This window comes from Tupaia chinensis, unplaced genomic scaffold (assembly GCF_000334495.1).
Source record: "Tupaia chinensis unplaced genomic scaffold, TupChi_1.0 Scaffold000447_1, whole genome shotgun sequence".
Lineage (NCBI taxonomy): Eukaryota > Metazoa > Chordata > Mammalia > Scandentia > Tupaiidae > Tupaia > Tupaia belangeri.
In genome coordinates this window covers 788,230-810,947 of record NW_006159952.1, presented here as the reverse complement: position 1 = coordinate 810,947, position 22,718 = coordinate 788,230, and the positions used below count along the sequence as shown (strand labels likewise).

Below are 22,718 nucleotides of genomic sequence, written 5' to 3'. Positions count from 1 at the left end.
ATCTGACAACTTTCTCTCTCTCTCTTTCTCTCTCTCTCTCTCTCTGAAGTCAAGCTAAAAATAATAATAAATAAAATAAAACAATTATTTTTAAAACATAATTATAATATCTAACAACAATAATAGGATAATAAATACCTGGCTCCCTCTTCAGACTCTTCAAAAGAGAATTAGAGTCACTCACTTAGCTATCTGCTTGATTAGATTTTGGATCAGGGAGAGCAGCAACACCACCAACAGTTCTCTATCAGAAGAAAAATGGAGGAGAAGGGATTGTGGTGTGGCCATTCCTACTGGGGGGTGATTTCTCGCTTTCTGTCTCTCTGTCACTCTCTTTCTGTCTGGCTGGCGCACGTGCCCTATAGCAAAAACCTCTCAAAAAAAAAAAAAATTGAAAGTAGTTACCACATGGAACATTTTTACTGGCAGTGCTTGTTTTATGGCTCTATCTAAAATCAAGCTTTTTCTCTGCATTTTGTGGGTAGTTTGGGTTGTTTGTATTTCTGTTTTTGTTTTGTTTTGTTTTGCTTTGATCCCTAGAAAGTTTATTAGGCCTGGAAGCACAAATATAAATGGAAGAAGAAACAAGAGATACTCATTTTTGGTAGCAACCACATATAGAATAATTTTCCTCTTACCATTTTCTCATTGCATAGACTTGTTTCCCTTGAGCGCAGCTCTGCACTAGAGGGACTATGAATTAAGGAGGTAGTTTCACTGCGTTTCCAGCTTGGTCAAAAGGTACATGACAAAGAATCACCTTGGCAGGGGGTTTGTCTATGGCCAGTTAGTAAATTCCTAGTAGCAAATATTTAAGGCATGACATACCAAACCTGTGACGATCTGTGAAAATGACTCAGCCCTTATGAGTTAACATGAGGAACATCCCACCCATCATCACCTTCCTCAGTTTGGAAGGATAGGATTTGATTTACTCTACCTAGTGGGGAATCTTCCAGCCCTGGTAGCAGATCCCCTACTCCAATATCTTGTTTGCCACCCTGGCTTAGGGCTGCATACAAAATAAGGGGGTGGGGGTGGGGGTGGGGGTACTCAGAGTAGCAGAGAATAAAATGTGACTACCAGAGGCTGGACTGTGTAGGAGGAAGAGGGGATGGAGAGGTGCTTGTAAACAAATTCAAAATTACCTTCAGATCAGAAGAGTAAGTTCTAGGATTTTATGGCTTGGAAAGGTGCATTCTGTAGCCAAGAAGGTCAAATATAATTAACAATAATTTATTTTATATTTCAGAATAGCAAAAAGAGGATTTTTGAATGGTCCCAAGAAAAAGTAATAATAAATGTTAGAGAGGATGAAATGCTAATCCTCCTGATTTGATCACTATATACTGTATTTACATACTGGAAAATCACCTTGTACCTCATAAATATGTACCACTATTATGTCAATTAAAATTTTTTATTGTATTAAAATTATTTTTAGAAGAGAGATAAAGAGGAGTCCGAGTTCCAGCCTGTATAGGCTCCATCTCATGGCAGATCCCACTTCTCCCCTGGTTCTTGACTTAATAGCCACTGTCTGTCCGGCTCCAAATAGCTCAGGGTAGGGAGAGAGGGGAAACTTAATTTATTCTGATTGACAATTGTCACTGAAAGCTTTTGTGCTCACTTACGTAAAGGTTTGCTTAACTGCTGGCTAGACTTGTCCTTGCCTTGGCTAGGGTTACAGAATCGAGTTTCTCACCTGACCTGAACTGTGTTCCAGAGGACCGTGTCCAAGTTCTTTTCCATGAGTATTTTTTCAGCATTTGGGCATTTCAGATGTTTCTCCATTGAAGATTGTTTCTCCAATCCAGCATTGATGCAGGATTGAATTTTGTCACCATGGTATATATGGCTTCTTAGGAAGAAAGAAAGGAAGGGAGAAGGGAACAAAACAGCAAGGGTGGAAGGGGTTATTCCATCCACATTTAAAAATTCAATATAGAAAAATAAGACTTAAGAGTAAGTTTTTAATTGATTCATGTTTATGCTACATAAATTTACAACATAGCTTCCATTGAAAGCATAAGCCAAAAAAAGGAAGGGGATCTTAAACACCACAAATATTTCTGTATAATAGGGTTTCTTCACTGCTATAATTCATTTTCTTTAGAAATCGCTAACTTCTACTTTGAAAGAAAATCCAAGCATATGTCCAGAGAGGGAGTGAGAAGTGTAAATTGTCACAACCAGAAACATGAAGGAGTCTGTTTGAACCATCTCATCCTTTCCTACAAATTCATTCTCTATGTCTTTATGTTGTGCATTCCTGGCACCATGGTATTATTAGTCATATGTTTTACATAAATAATTACACGTTTTCAGAAGCAATTTAGAATGCAATCATTTGACCTGGGTTTGAAACTTAGCACTTATTTATGGAGGTAAAATAAAGTTAGGCTGATTTTCCCCTCCTTTCTTATCTATTCTTTTTTCTTTGTTAGACCGAGCCTGGCTGATAGAACCAAGGAAGGTCCAGAAGCTTCAGGAAAAAATTTATTTTGCACTTCAGCATGTGATTCAGAAGAATCACCTGGATGATGAGACCTTGGCAAAGGTAGGTCTTCAGGTCACAAGCCCACTGTCACCAAAAGGAAGTGCAGTGAGCAAAAGGGGCCTCATTACAAAGGAAGGGAAATTTCCCAATAGCAGCAATTTCTGAGCGCTACTGAGGCTGCATAAATTTTAAGGTGTGTGTCTTTAAAGGGAGAATAGTAAATTAAATATGAGAGGAAGGCTTTCTTAAAGAAGGACTATATTGACAGATTTGGACTCAAAGTACAGGATTCAAATCAAAGGAATGAAGTCAAAAGAATTAACGCGTGTTTTGTCAGAGAAATGAAACCTTGAAGCAAGAAAACGAGTCTTCCAAGTTCATATATGAAGAAAGAGAAGAGATTGTGCCTGTATAGGAGTTTGATGTGGGCAAAAAAAATAAAAAATTAAAGAATAATTTATTTATTTAATTCCATTGGTTATTATTATTATTATTTTATTTGACCAGAGAGAAAGCAAGAAAGCAAGCTGCCAGGTCTGGGACTAGAACTGTAGTTGGTTATGTGAGAATCTAGTACTTTTAACAGCCATGCCACCTGCTGGCCTCCAATGTGTAAAATTTAAGAATAGATAAATTTTTATTCAAAGTAAGAAAGAACTATCAAATAAGGAGGATTGTTGAACAGAGCAGTAACCTACTGACAGTGGTAAGCTCCTTGACATGGATCATATTCTCCTAGATACTGTCTGGTTACCTCTCAGGTATGTTGGAAATGACAGAGGAAGATGAAACTGATGACTTGTAAATTTCCCTTCAACTCCAATCTGTTCAGGGAAGACTTGCCCTGGGGTTCTTTCAAGATGGTGAAGTATTCCAGGGTAAAATGAACATTCCATCAGTTTCTCATTCAACTTAGCTAAGAAAGATTATCTTTGGGGCTAGAAGATAGTGTAGTAGTTAAGGCACTGGACTCCCACATGGCTGACTGCAGTTCAAGTCCCAGACCCAGTGGCTTCAAACACGCTGAGTATGGTGTGTGCTTACCTAAAATCCTGAAAGGAGAATGGAGAAGAAGATGGGATTGTGGCATGGCCATCCCCCAAGGGATGATCTGTCTCTCTCTCTCCCTCTTTCTCTCTCTCTCTCTCTCTCTCTCTCTCTCTCTCTCTCTGTTTCTGTCTGACTGATCAGTGTATGCACCCTATAGCAAAAAAAAAACTCTTAAAAAAAGAAAAAGAGTGATGATCTTTAAGAAGAAGACTGAGAAAATTATTTACCAAAGTAAAATGATCATAAAAGGAGAAAGTAATCTTCAATATTGATATTCCATTTTATTTTAAATCTCAAGGTATCTTTGATTTCTTAAAAACTGGAATTTTTTTAGAGGATAAGGACCTAGGAAATTGTACTTATTCTTGGTAAAAGATAATAGGAATCCTACTCTTTATATTTTTATCATTAAAACCCTCCCATTCTGCCTTTGAAGTTCTTTATTTAAAAAAGGGGGAGGGTAGACACTATTTGGAGACATCATCAGATTTTACTTTGCATATACAGAGTACTGCTATAAAAAACCCCAGAGTTAAATATGCTGCTTCAGTATGGTAACATTTTGTTAAAATTAACACCTCCCTAGGAAGAACATTTCTGCACCGTAGAGTGGTCGTTCTCTTTGCTGTAACTTTTCACTTATTATGTGGCCAAGGACACATCACCTGCTCTCTACAACTCAGTTTTCTCCCCGTCAAGGGAAATATTTCAACCAGCTTTCAGAGTCACTGGGCAGAAAAGACAGTAATAGGAATATATTCATACAGCTCTATAGTTGTCTGGTAGCATATATACATAAATACATCTGGTTAATTAATGTGGAGAAATGTTTTCTGAATTTGGGATCTCCCAGAGACTTTGTTCTCCAGAATTATCATCCTAAAATTAGGGTCTTGAAAAAACCCAGAGATAGATGAATGGTCTTGCTATTCTGCTGTAGGGGGTTAACTGCTTTCACAAAACTATGGTCTCATCATGGTAAAATGCAGATTACAGTTTCTCTACTCATGTACAATTATGTTATGAGGTTGAGATTGTTACTTCCCTAGAGGGTAAAATGTTCATCCATATATCACTCTCTACTCCTGGTGTCCTTATAGTGAATTGAGATATTTAAGGTTAGAAAGAAGGTAGTGGTGGCGTGAGGGTTAAGATGGCAGGATCCCACATGGCCCACTCTGCAGTTCAATTCATGGACCCAGCAGCATGAAAAACGTGCTCCTTCTAAAAGGAGGAAGAGATGAAGAAAAAGGGATTGTGGCATGAACATTTCCCATGGGAGGGGGGGTGCTTTCTCATTCTCTCTTTCTCCATCTCTCTTTGGTGAGTTCCCATGCCCTCTAGCAGATTAAAAAAAAGAAAAGAAAGAAGAGAAATTAAAGAATGAAAGTTATTGGCAGCAAAAAAATATATTGAAATATCAGTTATAGGTCAACTTAACCCTTCTCCATTTTTAATAAGAAAAGTACACACAACCCGACTCTTTTAGAGTGATAATGTTGCAAAGTTAGGGACAGTGAAGAAGAGGATTATTTGGACCAGCAGACAGTGTAATGGTTATGTCGCTGAACTCCCACAATCTACTGCAGTTCAAGTCCTAGACCCAGTGGCTTAAACCCCACACAGGCATATGCATGCATATGCAGGCCCAAAGTCCCAAGAGGAGACTAAAGGAGAAGGGATTGTGGCATGGCCATCCCCCTAAGAGGTGATTTCTCAATTTCTGTTCTCTGTCTCTTTCTGTCTGTCTGGCAAGTGCATGTGCCCTATAGCAAAAATCACTCTTTAAAGAAAAAGAAGAGGATTCTTATATAAAATTCTTGGAGTCAGGTGACAAAGCATTGGTTTCACAGACCGTGTGCAGATATTGGGTTTTTGAACAGATCCTTCCTTGTAACCATCATCATTTTAATAGGAAAGTATTTGAACTAAGATGGAAGGACTGTGAAATAGAAGGGAGCTGAATTCTCATTTATCCCACCTCTGATCTATGTGGCTTCCATCAGTCATTTATTTGTCTGAGTCTTAGATTCAATTCCCAAGTGCTGAGGGGGTGGTAATCTCTCAAGTTCCTGACTACTTTAACACTGAGGGCAAGCACACCACTGGTGTGTAGGATACCCTGTCATCAAACTCCCCTGAAGCAATACTTTGATTTAAATTCAGGAGAAATTGTCCCACCCCACCACAGACTCTTCTTGCCTTTTCAGATGCCTTCAAATATCTTATGTCAGGCCTGCAGTCATGGAGCTCTTCTGCCTCCACCACCTCAAAACAGTGACAGCCATACGTAATATCTGTAATCCACACTGCCTCTTGAGGAATCTGGCAAACATTGTGAGACCTATCTCTACCAAAATACACACACCCCAAATGTTCAAGTCCAGGGTCTCAGTTAAATCTCCAGTGGAGGAGAGGGGGATAGATCTGCCTCTCATTTAATGTACAGAAGACTATTTATATCATTGACCAGCCCAACTCAAACCAGGTGTAATAGGCACCAGGTTAGAGAAACCGAGCAAATACACAGTCATTGAACTTCATCCTGAAATATCACTCTCCAACACACTTCCTATAAACTCACTTTTTTATAAACATGCCTTCTACTTTGGGCCAAACTATAATCTTGAAAAGTCAGAGAGTCTGTGCTCATTAACTAGAAGGTTTTAACTCCTATATTTTAATCAAGTTTTAGGGTTTTGTTGTTGTTGTTGTTAGAAAAAATACTTGATTAAAGAAATCTAGTTTCTTGTCAGTATATGATGATATGTAGCATATTGATAAGAAACCATCAGAGCCACTTGCTAACCGAGTGACCCTGGATGTATGACTTAAGCTCAGGGTGCCCCTGTTTCTTATTTGTACAATGTGACCAAAGATAGTACCAATGTCATATGGTTACTTGGTGGACTAAATGAGTAAAATTATATAAGCTGACCAGCCTAGAAGTGGTAATAGGTAAATGCTCTCACTGTAGTTGTAGTTACTGATGATGATGACAGAATTTTATTTCAGCAAGGAAATTGTCACCCAATAAAATGGTATGGGTTCCGCCAATCACTGATGGACAGCATTTCCAAAACTGAAAGTTGGAGGGCTGGGCAAGTGCAGCATAGCATTCCAAGCGATGGTGACAGTGGTATGGAGGTAGGAAAGTACAAGGTATATTCAGGCTATAAATAATAGTCGGATTTGGCTGGCTCCTTGATTTGTGAGCCAGGAAATGAGATAACACTGGTCACTCTCACTAAAGCTCATTAAAAAAACATAAATATACATATATATTTTTAAGCCCCATATGACTAGAGGAGGCAGCCCATCTGTTCTCTGGGCTTCACTTTTCTTGTCTGGGAAATGAGTAGGTTGGACTGCATGGTCTCTTAGGTCCCTTCAATATAATGTTCTTTGACTCTCACAAGAGAAAAACAAAGGTTCCTCCTGACATCTTTTGCCCTCCAATGATCAGCCCTGTGGGATAGTTTTAAGACTTCTTTAGATGTTTTACCACTATCACAAATGAAGAAAAAAGACTGATTTTGCCAAGTCTTGCAGATTCAAATTAGTGCACTGTAACCATTTGGTTTGGGATGGTATTCCAGCCCAAAGCCAGAAAGCACACAAGGTTCCTGAAGCCTTGTCCTAAGACCAGATCCCAGTCGGGCTCCCAGGAGTGCCCCATCACCTTGTGCTCAGGCACTGCCGTGACTCACTGAAAGAGGCTCACTTCTGGACAAGGCCCACTGTGGAGCAAGGGTGAGAGGCAGGCAGTTGATACGTGAACTGTAGACAGTTGAGTCATCAGTTCTCGGACCTGTAGTTTTCCTCTACATTGCTAAATCTGCTGTTCTTTTTGCTCTGACTACACAGAGGGTGGAGGAGAAGGAGGAAGCAGCCCAGCCAGGACCAGGCTGGGGCAGCATGCTCATGGCCAAGGACAGGGCTTGGATCTGTACATCTCACTCACATCTTGCTCTAAGGTGCATGTTTCCAGCCCTTTCCTAAATGCAGCCTCTCAGTCAAGTCCAGAGCTGGGGCCTTATTTGATGGAGACCTTCTCAGTCCCTCCTTTGGTGCCTCCTGAGTAACTCGAGCCATGAAATATTATTAGGTAGTGTATTTGTCTTCCCTAACACTTCTGAAAATATATACAACACTCTCGGGGGTACTTTTTGCCCAAGGCTATATTGAGAACCTTAAAAATAGCTAACTCTAGGCCCAGCTTATGGCATAGTGGTTAAGGCAGCTAGATGCCACATAGCCCACTGTATATCTCAGACCTGGCAGCTTGCAAAACATACCTGTGTGTATGTGCCCAAAATTCCAAGGGAGGAAGAGATGGAGGAGAGGGGATTGTGGCATGACCACCCCTCTCCCTCGCCCATGAGAAGTACTTACTCACTCTGTTTGTCTATCTCTCTATCTCTACCTCTCTCTGGCAAGCACATACATCACCTGGCAAAATTAAAAACAAAACAAAACCATAAAAAGCTAACTGTAGGCCCACTCTTGTGGCTTAGTGTTAAAGGAGCTGGATCCCACATGGCTGACCACAGTTCGAGTCTCAGTCCAAGCAGCTTAATAAACACTAGTGTGTATGTGTCTTAACCTTGAAAAGATGGAAAAATGGAGAAGATTGTGTCATGACCATGCCCCATGGAGGGTGCATTGGCCTTTTCCATCTCTCTCTGTTTCTCTCTGGTGAGTGCACATATTTCTTGCAAGTAAAAAAAAAAAATTTTTTTAAACTAATTTTATAACAAACATACACCCAACAGGAAAGCATAGAGACCACCTGGTCTGAGACTTCAAAGCCCACTAGGTTCACTATGTGCAGGCTGAGAGGGAGTGTTGCTTTCTATTTTGCCACAACTGTAACACATCAGTGAGTCCCATATCTTCAGTTCACTTCCCAAAACATATTCAAATGCTCATTTCTTGCCATGTGTTATGGATGCTCTGTCTCTAGGAATCATAGGCCACACCATACTTCTGGGTGGTTTAGACCCCTAATTCTATGAGGATAAACCCTCTCTAGTTATTCTAAGATGTGCTGGTTATTTTGCTGAAGGCCAGATTCTTACTCTTCTCTCTCTCCCATTCTTGTCTGGCCAGAAAGTTGTTACCTGCCCCTGCTGGGCCCTCTCCCTTCCAGCTAGACTTCCTAAACTCTTGCTGACTATGAGGCTGTCCTAACCACTGCTTCACGCACAAAGCATTAGTCTAAGGTTATGTCATGTTAAAGAAAATGCTCTGGGGATCTAAAGTTAGCTTTGGGAAGAAACAGGCCCAGTCAAGAAGAATGACTGAACCATGTAGTAATAAATCTGTTTCTTTGGGGTGTGTCTCTTCAGATCTTACACTTTGATTCACAGCCAATGTCAAGTGAGCCTCAAAGGAAAAAGATCCTCCCTTTCTTTCTGGTCCCCACAACACCACCGTTGAGAAGTTGGACTATGACAGAGAGAAAGGGTCAACTTGAATCCAAATAATGAGGCTTAAAAGGTCTAGCTTTCCCCAGCATACCCGCATCACATTCCATTGAGACTTCAGGAAGATAAGGAAAGGAGCCTTTTCTCCATTTCCTAGCTCTTGACCCACTTTGCTATGGCCAGCACTTCCATCAACAGCTACTGTTAACATCTTTTTTCTTTTCTTTTTTTTTTTTTAAGAGAGATTTTTACTATAGGGCATATGTGCTCACCAGAGAGTCAAAGAGAGACAGGAAGTGAGAAATCATCCCACCCAGGGGGGATGGTCACATCACAATTTCTTCCCCTCCATTCTCCTCTCAGGATTTTGGGCATGCATGCACATGCACCCTACGTGAGTTTTAAGCCACCAGGTTTGGGACTCGAACTGCAGTCAACTGAGTGGGAGTCCAACATCATAGCCATTATGCCACCTGCTGGCCCTGATCTCCTTTTTTTTATTTTAATTGATTTGTTGATCTTTTCTAAGAGTGAGGGAGACAGAGAGACAAAGAGAGAGAGAAAGATAGAGCATTCCAACAGGATCTTCACCCCATAATCCATCCCCACCTTCAGCCAGTCCTAGATCGTGCCTAACCAACTCTTTTACATGTAACAGAAGTCTTTACTTGACACTAATCATTCCTGACCATGCTCACATTAATAGTGCCCTTTTATACAGATTTAGTCAAAAACAAACCTTTCGCTAGCCTGTGACATGGTGGTTAAGGCAACGGGATCCCACATGACCGACCATGAGGTTCAAGGCCATATCTCACAGTTTGAGAAACACATCAGTTGTATGTGCATGAGTGCCTGAAATTCTGAAAGGGAGGAGTAATAGAAGAGAAAGGATTATGGTGTGGCCACACTCCATGGAGGGTGCTTTCTCTCTGTGTGTGTGTCTCTCTCTGGCAAGCATGCATGCCCTCTAGCAAAAATATTTTTAAAATAGGAAAGAAAAAAAACGATGTTGATTCATAGAGTCTATGGAGCAAACACTGATTAAGAGATCAAGAAGAACTGCAAAAAGTAATTTTCATTGATTTTCATTATTTTCTCAATGAGATCAAAATAGGCTCTGCTGGGACCAGCAGTTAGCATAATGGCTATGTTGCTGGACTCCCACGTAGTCGACCGCAGTTCGAGTCCCAGACCTGGTGGCTTAAACTCACACTGGGCACGTGTGTATGCATGCCCAAGATCCCTAGAGGAGAATAGAAGAGAAGAGATTACAGCATGGCCATCCCCCGTGGGGGGTGATTTCTCACTTTCTGTCTCTCTGTCTCTGTCTTTCCGGCAAGCACACACACCCTATAGCAAAAACCTCTCAAAAAAAAAAAAAATAGTCTCTGCTATGATTAATAACTGCTCATTTATGCTTATTTTTCACACAAGACCCTAGATGTTCTGTTAGACTCCCTAGTGGGTGGGCCCAGGAATTTGGGTTCGGTTTCATCTTGAACAGCACAGTCTGTCTGATCTTCACTAGGAGTCCCTACCCAAGTGAAGAGACATGGTCTCCGATTTCCCGCTCCCATTCTTATTTGGTGACAAATTAGTTTTATACTTTAAAATGCCTTTACTTAGCTCAAAGTATAACACACATACCGAAAAGTTTCTAAATCCTACATATATAACCCAGTGAATTATTACAAAATTAGCACACCTGTGTAACCACTGCCCAAGTAAAACCAGCACCCCAGAAGCCTCTGTTGGGCTTCTTCCCAACAGTAAATACACTTTAAAATAATGCAAGACTAGGCAAAATTATAGAAAACAATCCCACAGAACAGCCAAGTTTTTAAATTTCAAATCTATGCTCAAGAAACATAACTTCCTCCTGGGATAGTTTTCTACTTCAAGCTACACTTACTACGAATATGTACCGTGTGAAAGTTTCCTTGAGAAATGCCAGTGAGATACCAGATTATTTCTATCTATTTTAGCTGTTTCTAGTTTGCTGACATACGCCGGAAGTATATCACCCTGAAATTCCAAGGGATGTCCGTTAAATTATTGGGTCATATGTGAGAAGAGAGGTTTTGATATTACTCCTCACTCTTCTGGTTGCAAGTTGATATATTTATTAGTACTCTGATAATGAGTAACAGGCTCCAACTCATACTAGCTTAAATAAAAAGTAAAACTAAAATAAGATCATGGAGAGATAACTTCCAGAACCCAAGGTCAAAAATTCAGCCACCGCACAGGAAGACAATAGGACAAGGAATGGGAGGCCTTCAGAATTCTCCATCTTACATGTTTCTCTCTCATTATGTATCTTCTTCAATCTCCTCCCTCTGTGACCGCTTTCTCTGCTTCTTTGTACACACGGCAAAATACAGCCAGCTCTTGGCTGCTTACTTATCTGTTACACTTAGGAAGTACTTTACTGGCTCTCATGTCTGATTCAAATTCCAGCTCCAGGTGAATCAACTGTCCAATTCCACTTTTAGTCAGCCTTGCTCAGAGTAGAGAGAACATGCACAGTGGGTCACCAAGGATAGGGTAGGCATGGTGGAGGAGGATTTATGACCTGGAAAGATATCGTAAATGCAATATTAACATTCTAATCGAAATTTCTAGGTTTGACTAAAAACAAAAAAAGAAAATGAATAGACTCAAATGGCTGTCTCCAGGCTCACTTTATACACCCTGTTTCATCCATGCTCTTGAGGTTTCTTCTGCTCTGATCAAACCATGGCTGGCTTCCTGCTTCATGTGGGAGGGTATCTTGATGGCCCGGAAGCCCACATGAACAAGATCACTCATTTTCCCCTCTGCATGTCCCATTTTTCCAACATCAAATGTTCCAGTTATAAAATTGTGACTTTCTCATAAAACCTCCCTCTGGAGAGAAGCATAGAATTATTATCTCTTCTCAAACAGCTGCTTTTTCTTCTTGTAGACCCCTGTAGGTATAAGCTAAAGCTTCCTTCTTATAAGAAATGCTTGTCATAAGAAAGAGATGAGTGTGAAAATGCCTTTTTTACAGACTCTCTGTCTACTTCTGCTATGGGGATTATTTAAACATGAAGGAATTTCATGATGATTTGAAATTGACTACCCCCTCCATCTCCAAGTGCTTCTGGATCACCTCCCCAGCTGTTTAAAAAGTTGTTGAGCCATTAACTGCTGCTGAGGCTGCTCTGAGCTCCCTTTGAAATGGGGGTCCCCCAGCTGCAGTACATAATATTAATGAGCAATAAATGACTGCCTGCTGCTTCCTCCGCCAGGCCCTTCTGGGCCCCGGCAAGTGTTGCCTTCTCATGGCCTCCTGGCCCATCGTGCCTCCAGAGTGATGGATGCCCCTGTCAGCACTTGGAATTCCACAGCTGACTGGACGTCTCTCATTCAACCTCTTCTGAGAGCTTAGAGGACTAGGAAGGAAGCTTTTGGCTTTCTCGATGCTCTTTGCTCAAATGTTCTGGGTGCTCTTTACCAAGAAGCAATTCTCACCCTTTGGCCCATTCTACAGATGAGCCACAGGGATGGGATCCAAATCCCATTGAAAGGAGCAGGACTGAGTCCCAAACCAGTCCTAAATCCCAGTTTGGGGCAGGGAAGTAGCCAGAGGGCATATTTAGTTTCCAAAACTAGACACACGGTTAAATATTCCCAGTCCACTAAGCAACTGTAGAAGGGTTTCAGTCATACTCTTGCATATTTAATTTCCCACCCAACTCCTTCACTAAAGGAGCAGAAAAATGCTTTTAAGAATTGTATTACATAGAGTTTTCTGCCTTGCGAACCTGTTACAGTTAATAAACAAGCAACTTACAGCAATTGCTATAAGAAAACTTTTTTAAAAAAACAATATAATTTTGCTTTGCCATTTTAATAAATGTAAATAGCTGGTTTTCTTATGTATTAATACACAATGCACAGAGACTTGATTTGTTGGTGCTCGCTTAAGGGCTAACCTGGTTCCCTGCCCTCCATGTCATTTGACTGAAAAGCATGGCCTTGACTATTTCTCTCCTGGAAGGAAACATTATATGGAATGGAAACATAACAGCTGCCACGTATATCACTGCTGTGTGCCAGACACCGCTGTAAAAAATAATAATAACAATCTGTATTGACTCATTTAATCTCACAACCTCCCTCCGATGCAGAGACCATTAGAATCTCCCTCTGATGGACAAGGAAGCTTAGAGGTTAAGTGATTTGCCCAAGGCCACGTAACTATCAATAAGTGGTGGAGCTGAGATGCAAACCAAGGTAATCTGGCTCTGAAGTCACCAGTCTGGGACACAAACTGTACAGTTGGCTGTGTGTGTGGTCTGCCTTAACCACTAGTGTGGCCCACACTTTTTCTATATAAAAAAAATAGAAAAGACACAGTTCTGCACTCTAGACTAAAAGTGAATTTTTCAGGATAAGATTCTGGTCATCTTTCTTTTATGCGGACTGTCCTTCAGAGACTGGCATGGACTCAGGGCTTTCTTTATCTGGCCACGCTCGCCCTTCTTGCATTAACCCTGAATATACTCACCTCCATTCCAGTGACCCTGGACTGCCTTTCGTTCCTCCAGGGCACCAAGCCCACAGAGTCTTTGCATATGAGCCTGCAGCAAATGATGTACCTCAGGGGACCCCCACCCCGTACCCCGGGGGACCCCCACCCCTGGTCCACAGACTAGTGCCAGTCCACGCTATTAGGGACCAAGCCGCAGAACTATGCTGGTCGACCAGGCCGTGCAGAGGGGGTATACAGCAGGTAACTGAGACTTGGATTGTGATGTGGCTATCCTCCTGGGGGGTGATTTCTCACTTTCCCTCTCACTGTCTCTCTCTCTCCCTCTCCAGTGAGTGCATGTGCCCTATGGCAAAAACCTAAAAAAAGAAAAAAAAAACGTAATTTATATTATCAGAGATGGTCTCGACGCCAAACCTAAAATTTAACATCCATTCTAATAGACAAGGTTTCCACATTTTCATTTTTATCCCTGTCTCTAAATAGCAGTGGAGATGGTCAGGCTGGAAAGTCTGAACCCTCAAACTGCTTCATGTGTTCTAGATCCCTTTAATGAATGGGTCAGCAGCTCGAATCCTGATGCTATTTTTAAATTGCTTATAGTATGGTTGCATAGTCATTAATTGTTAAAAGGGAAGTTAATGAAAGAGTGGAAATTTCTGATTTTGAAAAACCACAAAGTAACTAATTATCTATTTCCTCTTTGACTTCAAAGGCTGACACAGACTCTTGTTTTTGAACAGGGTAGGGCACACGATGAATTTAATTGGTGATGAGATGGGTTTTATTGTATTGTACTTTATCATCACTTTCAAGTGTGTCTTTAGTCAGCTCTGTGAACATCATGCCCGCCTTTCATGAGAGGGCTCGCGATATGAGAACATATTCCTTACAGCAATTCGATCACGACATGTATCACAACGACATAAGCTAATTTTGACACTGACTGATGAATTTGGAGTGTCCATCAGTGATAAGTACTTTAGAAGCTAACATTGGTCATCTCCGAAGACCTATGCAGCATTTAACAAATTGTGGATATTTAAAATGATTATAAAATACTGCCTTCTGTGTATTTTAACTCAAAAAACTACATCATACATATATACTAAAACCTAGCAATTATAAGTGGATAGTCTCCTGCTCATTATTAAAATACCTGCCTAAGGAAGCTAAGTGCATGCGGCCTCCCAGACACTTTCTGAGTTAAACATAGGTTTTGTCTCATGCGTTACAGTGGAAAGGGATTACAGAGACAAGGGGGATTTGGCTAGCTTGACAGGTAAGCAATATAGATCATTACAGATTATACGTCATAAGTTTGTGTATACTTCTCTGACACTGTCACCTTCCAAAGCTAAAAATCTAAAAGTCATGTCATCAAAATCTGTAGGAAATGAATAATAATAATATTAATAATAACAGTAACAATTATGATTCATGTCTACAGTGTTCTTAACATTTGTATATAAAGTACCTCCATTCATCCACGCAACCGCTCAACTAAGTAGACACTATAATTTTTTTTTTTTTGGAAAGGTTTTTGTTATAGGGTGTGTGTGCTTGCCAGAAAGACAGAGAGAGACAGAGACACAGAAAGCGAGAAATCACCCCCCAGGGGGGATGGCCATGCCACAATCCCTTCTCTTCCCTCCTCCTCTCAGGATCTTGGGGATGCACGCACATGCACCTGGCGTGAGTTTAAGCCACGGGGTCTGGGACTCAAACCGTGGTTGACTACATGGGGATCCAGCGAAATAGCCATTACGCTAACTGCTGGTCCCAAGGTAGTATAATATTTTAGTGAGCCCATTTTGCCAATGAGAACACTGAGACCCAGAGTACCTCACAGCTGTTCAGCTATTTTGGAACCAGAATTTTAACTCAAGCAGCCAATGGCATACCCACTTGTAACTATTCAACTAGACTACCTTTCCTACATACTTTATTTAAGAACAATGATTCAAGAAGCGTGGGCCTGTTTGTCTGCTTTTTCTTTATTTTCCCTTTAGGAGGTGGACTTGATATTGGGTAGGGGTGCGATTTGTTCTGTTTTGTTCTAAAGGAGAAGCTGAAAGTGAGTCTTCTTTCTTTCTAAAAAGAAATCTTCCCCAAAGCCATTTACCTTCAACTGGGGCAGGAGGACGCTGATTCAGAAGACAGCACTAATGAGCTTCCCTCTTTGTCCGCCCCCTCTCTCTCTCCATTCTGCAGTTAATAGCCAAGATTCCAACCATCACAGCAGTCTGCAACTTGCACGGGGAGAAGCTGCAGGTATTTAAGCAATCTCATCCAGACATAGTGAATACACTGTTTCCTCCATTATACAAGGAGCTCTTTAATCCTGACTGTGCTACCGTCTGCTGGAAAGGTTTTTGTTATAGGGTGTGTGTGCTTGCCAGAAAGACAGAGAGAGACAGAGACACAGAAAGCGAGAAATCACCCCCCAGGGGGGATGGCCATGCCACAATCCCTTCTCTTCCCTCCTCCTCTCAGGATCTTGGGGATGCACGCACATGCACCTGGCGTGAGTTTAAGCCACGGGGTCTGGGACTCAAACCGTGGTTGACTACATGGGGATCCAGCGAAATAGCCATTACGCTAACTGCTGGTCCCAAGGTAGTATAATATTTTAGTGAGCCCATTTTGCCAATGAGAACACTGAGACCCAGAGTACCTCACAGCTGTTCAGCTATTTTGGAACCAGAATTTTAACTCAAGCAGCCAATGGCATACCCACTTGTAACTATTCAACTAGACTACCTTTCCTACATACTTTATTTAAGAACAATGATTCAAGAAGCGTGGGCCTGTTTGTCTGCTTTTTCTTTATTTTCCCTTTAGGAGGTGGACTTGATATTGGGTAGGGGTGCGATTTGTTCTGTTTTGTTCTAAAGGAGAAGCTGAAAGTGAGTCTTCTTTCTTTCTAAAAAGAAATCTTCCCCAAAGCCATTTACCTTCAACTGGGGCAGGAGGACGCTGATTCAGAAGACAGCACTAATGAGCTTCCCTCTTTGTCCGCCCCCTCTCTCTCTCCATTCTGCAGTTAATAGCCAAGATTCCAACCATCACAGCAGTCTGCAACTTGCACGGGGAGAAGCTGCAGGTATTTAAGCAATCTCATCCAGACATAGTGAATACACTGTTTCCTCCATTATACAAGGAGCTCTTTAATCCTGACTGTGCTACCGTCTGCAAATGAAGGGGACGAGAGGACTGTCTCGTAGTCATGGAATGCATCACCATTAAGACAAAAGCAATGTGTTCATGAAGACTTAAGAAAAATGTCACTACTGCAACATTAGGAATGTCCTGCACTTAATAGAATTATTTTTCACCGCTACAGTTTGAAGAATGTAAATATGCACCTGAGTGGGGGCTCTTCTATTTGTTTGTTTGTTTTTGAAATGATCATAAATATACAAATATAGGACACTGGGTGTTACCTTTTTTTTTAATTTTATTCGGGTATGTTTTGGGAGACAACTGTTTATAGAATTTTATTGTAGATATATACAAGAACAGAGCGGTACTTTACATGATTACTTTTCCTGTTGATTGTTCAAATATAATTTAAGACAATTCCACTTAATAGACTTACCTATTTCTATGTTTTTAGATAGTTGATGCATGTGTAAATCTGTAGCTGTCTTGGAAAGTACCGTGCATGTATGTAATAAGTATATAATATGTGAGGATATTATATATGACTATTACTTATACATGCACATGCACTGTGGCTTAAACACCATACCTACTAGCAGTGGAGGTTCAGTCAGGCTCTCTTATATTAGTTACCTTTTGTGTTATGTGTTACCTTTAAGTTAGACAATCAGGATTTTGCTTTGCTAGCCTGAGTTTTTATCTAGTCAATGGGATGGTACCAATTTGGAAATGTCTACAAAAGAGTAAAATACTACATGGCCTCCATATAAGAACTCGGTTTCTATTAATGACATCAAAGCCTTGTCAAGATGGTATATATTGGGGAAGATAAAAAGTCTTTGGAGCCATTTTCCTGTTTTAAGAAGTCGGCCATAGAGAATACTATAAGATCCAGGATGTTTTTTTGACCCAACAATAGGTATTTTCTGATTTTCACCAAAACATATGGAATACTTTTTTCATTTGGATATTCAGTTGTGAACGAAACTTGATTTTTGGTGCTTATTATCTCTTTGACCAAAAAATATTCTGTGGATTATAACCACCAGCAATTTTTAATATAAAAATTGGAGTGAAAGAGTAAATTGGAACCCAAAGTCCCAATATCATTTTATGTAAACATTTTCTCCATAACCATTTTTTGGCAAAGAAGAGGCAGAAAGAGAATATACAAAGTAAAACAAAAATAAAAACCAGAAATTCTTTCTCTTTATTCTCTTTAATACATTTGTTAGGAAAAGCAGCAATGAAGGGGAAGTCCTTTTGGTCTGGGGCCTCTAATGCCTTTCAACTCCATAACACTGTATTATAGGAATACAACAAAAACTTGAAAGATTTGGAGAAAAAAAAATCTGTTATTCCATGGAACCAACATACTCCAAAGCCAAAGCTTTTTTCTATACAGTTTGAAATTCTACTATCTAGTCACCCTAAGATTATTTTTGTAACAACTTTTAAAAGTACAGAATGCAAGCGTGACATCAGGACCAGAGAATTTCGACTGCCTCGGACAAGTTCTCTTCTCCACCTGCTCTCCCAGTGAAATTAATCATCAGAAAAGCACAAATTCCAAATTTTGCCTATGTCTTGGAGGCCTATGCCTTTTGTATTACCCGATCCAAAAGAAAATATTTTTTTGAAGGAAGCTAGGGGAGAAGTCTGTGTATAAGACAATGAAAATCATGATCTCCCATTCAGTATAGTCCAGCCACAAACTCACAAAGATCTACCCTTTCTCATTGTCAAACACATGCACCTGCTTTGTAAAGTTTCCATCGGTGGAAACTTTGATTTTTTTTTCATCTCTTATGCTTTCCTGAAGTTCATGGTTGAGAGCCTTCTCCAAGATGCTTCAGAACTCCTGATTGATGATCAAAACAGTAGTGTTAGTCTTTTTGCTTTTAGAAAACGAAGCTTTTTCTCACCTCATGATTGATGAACTCCAAGCCAATGGGGAAAAACAAAAAGTCTTTAAAATAATGAATCTCTTTTTCAACTACTGTTATATTCAATTAATTTAACTGCATTGAACCAAATTACCTTTGGTTCTAAGAAGACAGCTGTAGACTGCTTATTATGCTGCTACAGGGACTCAGTTCTTTTTGGTGTAAATGTCACTCCTGCTAGCTCTTTGTATAAAGAATTAATTCCAAGAGTCATATTTCCTTCTAATGGAAAGATTACTTTACTGATTGCTAGGAAAACAGGGTAATGGAAGGCACTCAATTAAACCAAGCCGGTTCCAAATGCAATGTATGTTTTATGATTGGCTGGTGATAGGCGATGCTTAATGTGTCTACTTGGTGTTTCCCTTTGAGCTTTGAACTTATGTCAAACTTTGTTTTCATTGTTCTGTTGGCCTTGTGTTTCCCACTGTCAGCCTGTAATTCCTGTTCAGTTGCAAAGGGAATTATTTGTTTCCTCCAATTTACCTTCAAGGATTTAAATTGGCTCAATTGATGAAGTGACTGGGAATTTCTCCCCCCACCCCATCTCACGGGTGATGTAGGAAAAAGATTGTTCCCCACATTTGCCTTGGGAGGTACTGGTTTTGAATTTGTGTCATTTCCACTAGTGCAAGCATTTCTACTGGGATGGCAAGAATCTTTAGAAACCAAGGGGCAGGAAGCAGTGCGAGAGACTGAAGTAGAACAAGACAATGAAAACCAGTACATACCCGGCCCACTTCCGTTGAGAGAAGCAATTTCCAGTTCGGGCCACGGTTGCCAAATTTCCCCTTCAAAGAGAATTACGACATGTTTTCAATGGGGACAAGGCCTTGAAAGCTATCCTTTGAGCATCTCCTGTGGCTACATGTCAAGGTATTTTGAAATTTTTGTGAGAACAACTTTCTTTACAACATGCAATCCTAGCACTTTGTCCCTTCTCCTGAGGACTAGAAAATGTTCACAGCACACTCGCGATCCAGCATGCACAGGAAGGAAGGACCCATGATCTGTGTTTCTCACTTCATGCTTCGTAAATGACAATCACTGCTTGATGCAGATGTTGCACTGTATCCTCTCAGGGATGTTTCATTCAAAATGATTTAAAAAGAGAGAAAGAACATCAAGAAGGAGGAAACAAAAACAGGAAAATGACAACAAAATGTCAGTGATATAAATTAATTACGCCAATAAGAGAACCTCTCTGACAAGGCTTTCAGACCAACGAGTAGTAACTTCAAGTCATAAACTGAATTTGCTTTTATTATTTGAACTTGCCGGAAAGTTGCCCACAAGTAAGGGCGACTCAGTCCCATTTTCTAAAATCTGCTAACAGCCAAATAATCCAACTGCCCTATTCTTAGAAATATGTATCTCCCGACGAGTCCACTATGAATCCTGCGCAAGGAAAACAACAGAAACCTAGCTGCCCATAGATAAACTTGACAATAGAGTTAAGGCTGTAAGATTTCAAATTCTGGTGTATCTGTGATGTGTAAAAGGAAAGGCAACTTTTGGAGAGAGAAAATACAAGCATCAGGGATTCCAAATCTGGTTTGAAATCCCACACATACCTTGACTTGAGTCACCTTCTGTCTCCTTTTCTGTGACTCCTTAATCCCCAGTGACTGAAAGTCCAGGGTGGAGACAGAATTGCAAACATCCTACCTATTTTAATACCATCTGTAGGGCTGTAGTTTAAAGGACCTCGGAGTAGATGAAACAGAATAATAGGCTCTTGGGTAATGATTTTTTCAACAGGATCTAAAAGACTCTAAGTCATAATAGACTTTGGATATTAAAAAGAAGTGCAGGGAGACATCAGTACACTTCCTGTCAGAGCTGCTTTGCTTAACACATGACTTCACAGCACTCAAGCTAAACTGTCTGTAGAAAACCATCAATGTGGAGAGTCAACTCACACTTACTCTCTATAATACCATGTGTACCAGGCTTGAATGCAAGCCTGCATCCCAAGAACAACCTAAAACTTCATAGCTTTTTCCATAAACATTAGACAGGTACAGACAATGCCAGTTTAGTTCCATGTTCTCATTTCTGTTTACTGTAGAAGCAAGAAAAAAATTCTACTGCTATTAAAAGTTAGAAGAAATAATTTGTTCCTCTTTTTTTCTTTATGAACTTTTCATTCCAATGAAGTTACCATGATTGGCAGTAAAGTCAGGCAACGGCTGTCTGTGTGCTGATAGAACATGCAGTATCATGGCAATAATTTTAAAATGTGCATCTGCAGTAACTTTGCACAGAGTCCCCATCTAAAGAAGTATAAAAAGCCCACCTGTAGCAGAAGTTCTATTTGGTGTTCTGTTTTCAACTTCTGATATAAGCAGTAATGAGAGTAACGGCCTGACGTGGGAAACCAGATTGTCTTTCAGAGAAGTATTGACACCCTTTTGGGTCTCCAGACCAGAGGTCTATGTCCATTTAAAATAGGGGTTGAAAATTTAAAAGCCTAAAAGATCCAGGAAGTCTATGCAAAGAAGTGAAGCCGCTCATTGGCCAGCTGGCAGGACATGCTCCATCTAAAACAGTACATGTGCTATTAGCTGCCGCTGAGTATTGGAAGAGCTTCGAAACGTTATCAAATCTCTCCATTGTAAATGATGGCAGTTGGTTTAGAGTTTAACGTAGACCCAACAACTACATCTCCAGATAGAAGAGGGCCCACAGTTTGCCAACTTACAACCCGTGGTTTAAAGCAAAATCATGTTTAGGGGTCTGTTCAGCTGTAGGGAGTCGGACCAGATTCGACCATGAATTAGTGTTGCAAGGGAGAGGATAGAGATCTTGCCCTTCAGAAACTCAACTTGGTTTTCATATTTGTGACTACTACTACTACTGGAAAAGAAAATAAGAGGTCAGTTGATATAATAGCAAACGGTCTAAAAATGAAAACAATGCAATTTAATGATGGCTTATAAAAGACACGTCTGTGTGTCTTGCCTGAATTCCCATCTTCATAGTGCCAGGAAAGTAGATGTCTTGCCACTTTTTTCTGAAAGTCAGCTGCCTGACTTTGATGCTTTTGAGTTTTAATGTGTTTCTTTAAGTGTGTGATTTCCATATCTACAACAAGTTTTATTTTCCTTTTGTTATACCTGAGGAATTTATTCTACAGTCACAATAATATAGTCCCCCCATTATTCAGAAGTGCAGACCGTGGGTTCCTCTGCAGCAGTTGGGGGTGGTCTATTTGTGCACTTTTTTCCTAAGCTGCTGAAATGCCTCCGAAGTGAATTGGCCATAGTAATCTTTGCCTCCTGCATGACTGTAAGCACGACCTCCAGTGGATCAGAGAAAGCAGCTCAGTGATTGTTCTCATGGCCAGAAATAAAGCACAAGGGTTACCAGTATTAAATAAGCCCAGCTCAGAGAGGGCAGGGTATCTGCACCCTAGCTGGACACGCAATCCTTATATTCAACCATACTCTGCGGGCTGTGGCTGACAGCGAGCCTTCGCGTGCCACTGTCACAAACCATACGTAGACACCACATTAGGTATGTCTGAAAAGCTACAAATCCCATGTCCAAGCACAGTACTGTCTACTTCATTTGATTAGCACACATACAAGAAAGAAAGCTACACCCACAGAAAACTGAGTATGTATTGTAGAAATGTAGAGGAAAAATAAAAATATTTTTTCAAATGTAATTACTTTTAATATATGCTTGTGGAAGGTCTAATACGATGTATGCTGTCTCTGTAATTTTTGCTGTAAATAACTAGAGACAGTGAATACACTGATTTTTCTATGTCTCTGTTTAAGCATAAGACTTTGTAAAAATTTTTTAGAGGGGGAAAAACAACAAAGAGCAAATATGTACTTGCTTCCTTTCTGCGTGTTATGTACTTCTCAGTTTTTTAATGGAAACTGGTTGTAACAGTTTAAGCATCTCGACGGGTCATTGGTGTTAAGTGTATGCTTCTTTTTGTAATACAACTGAGAAAGAGAGAGGGCTGTCCATTAAATCTGCTCCAAAGAATTTATATGAAAGATTGGCCTAAGACCTGCAAATGCTATCTGAACTAGACATTCAAAAAAAAAAAAAAAAACTATAAAAAAAGAAAAAAATTAAAAAAAAAA

At 40.3% G+C, this 22,718-nt stretch overlaps 1 protein-coding gene across 1 annotated transcript in view; it reads left to right on the top strand.

The window, feature by feature from the left end:
• Positions 1–17,022, top strand: part of RORB (RAR related orphan receptor B) — a 221,664-nt gene extending 204,642 nt beyond the window's left edge. Inside the window, exons 9-10 of the mRNA XM_006155329.2 lie at positions 2,448–2,560; positions 16,548–17,022. Coding sequence (XP_006155391.1) covers positions 2,448–2,560; positions 16,548–16,703 — 269 coding nt within the window. The 3' untranslated portion in view covers positions 16,704–17,022. The remainder of the gene's footprint in view (positions 1–2,447; positions 2,561–16,547) is intronic.
• The last annotated feature ends 5,696 nt before the right edge of the window (positions 17,023–22,718 follow it).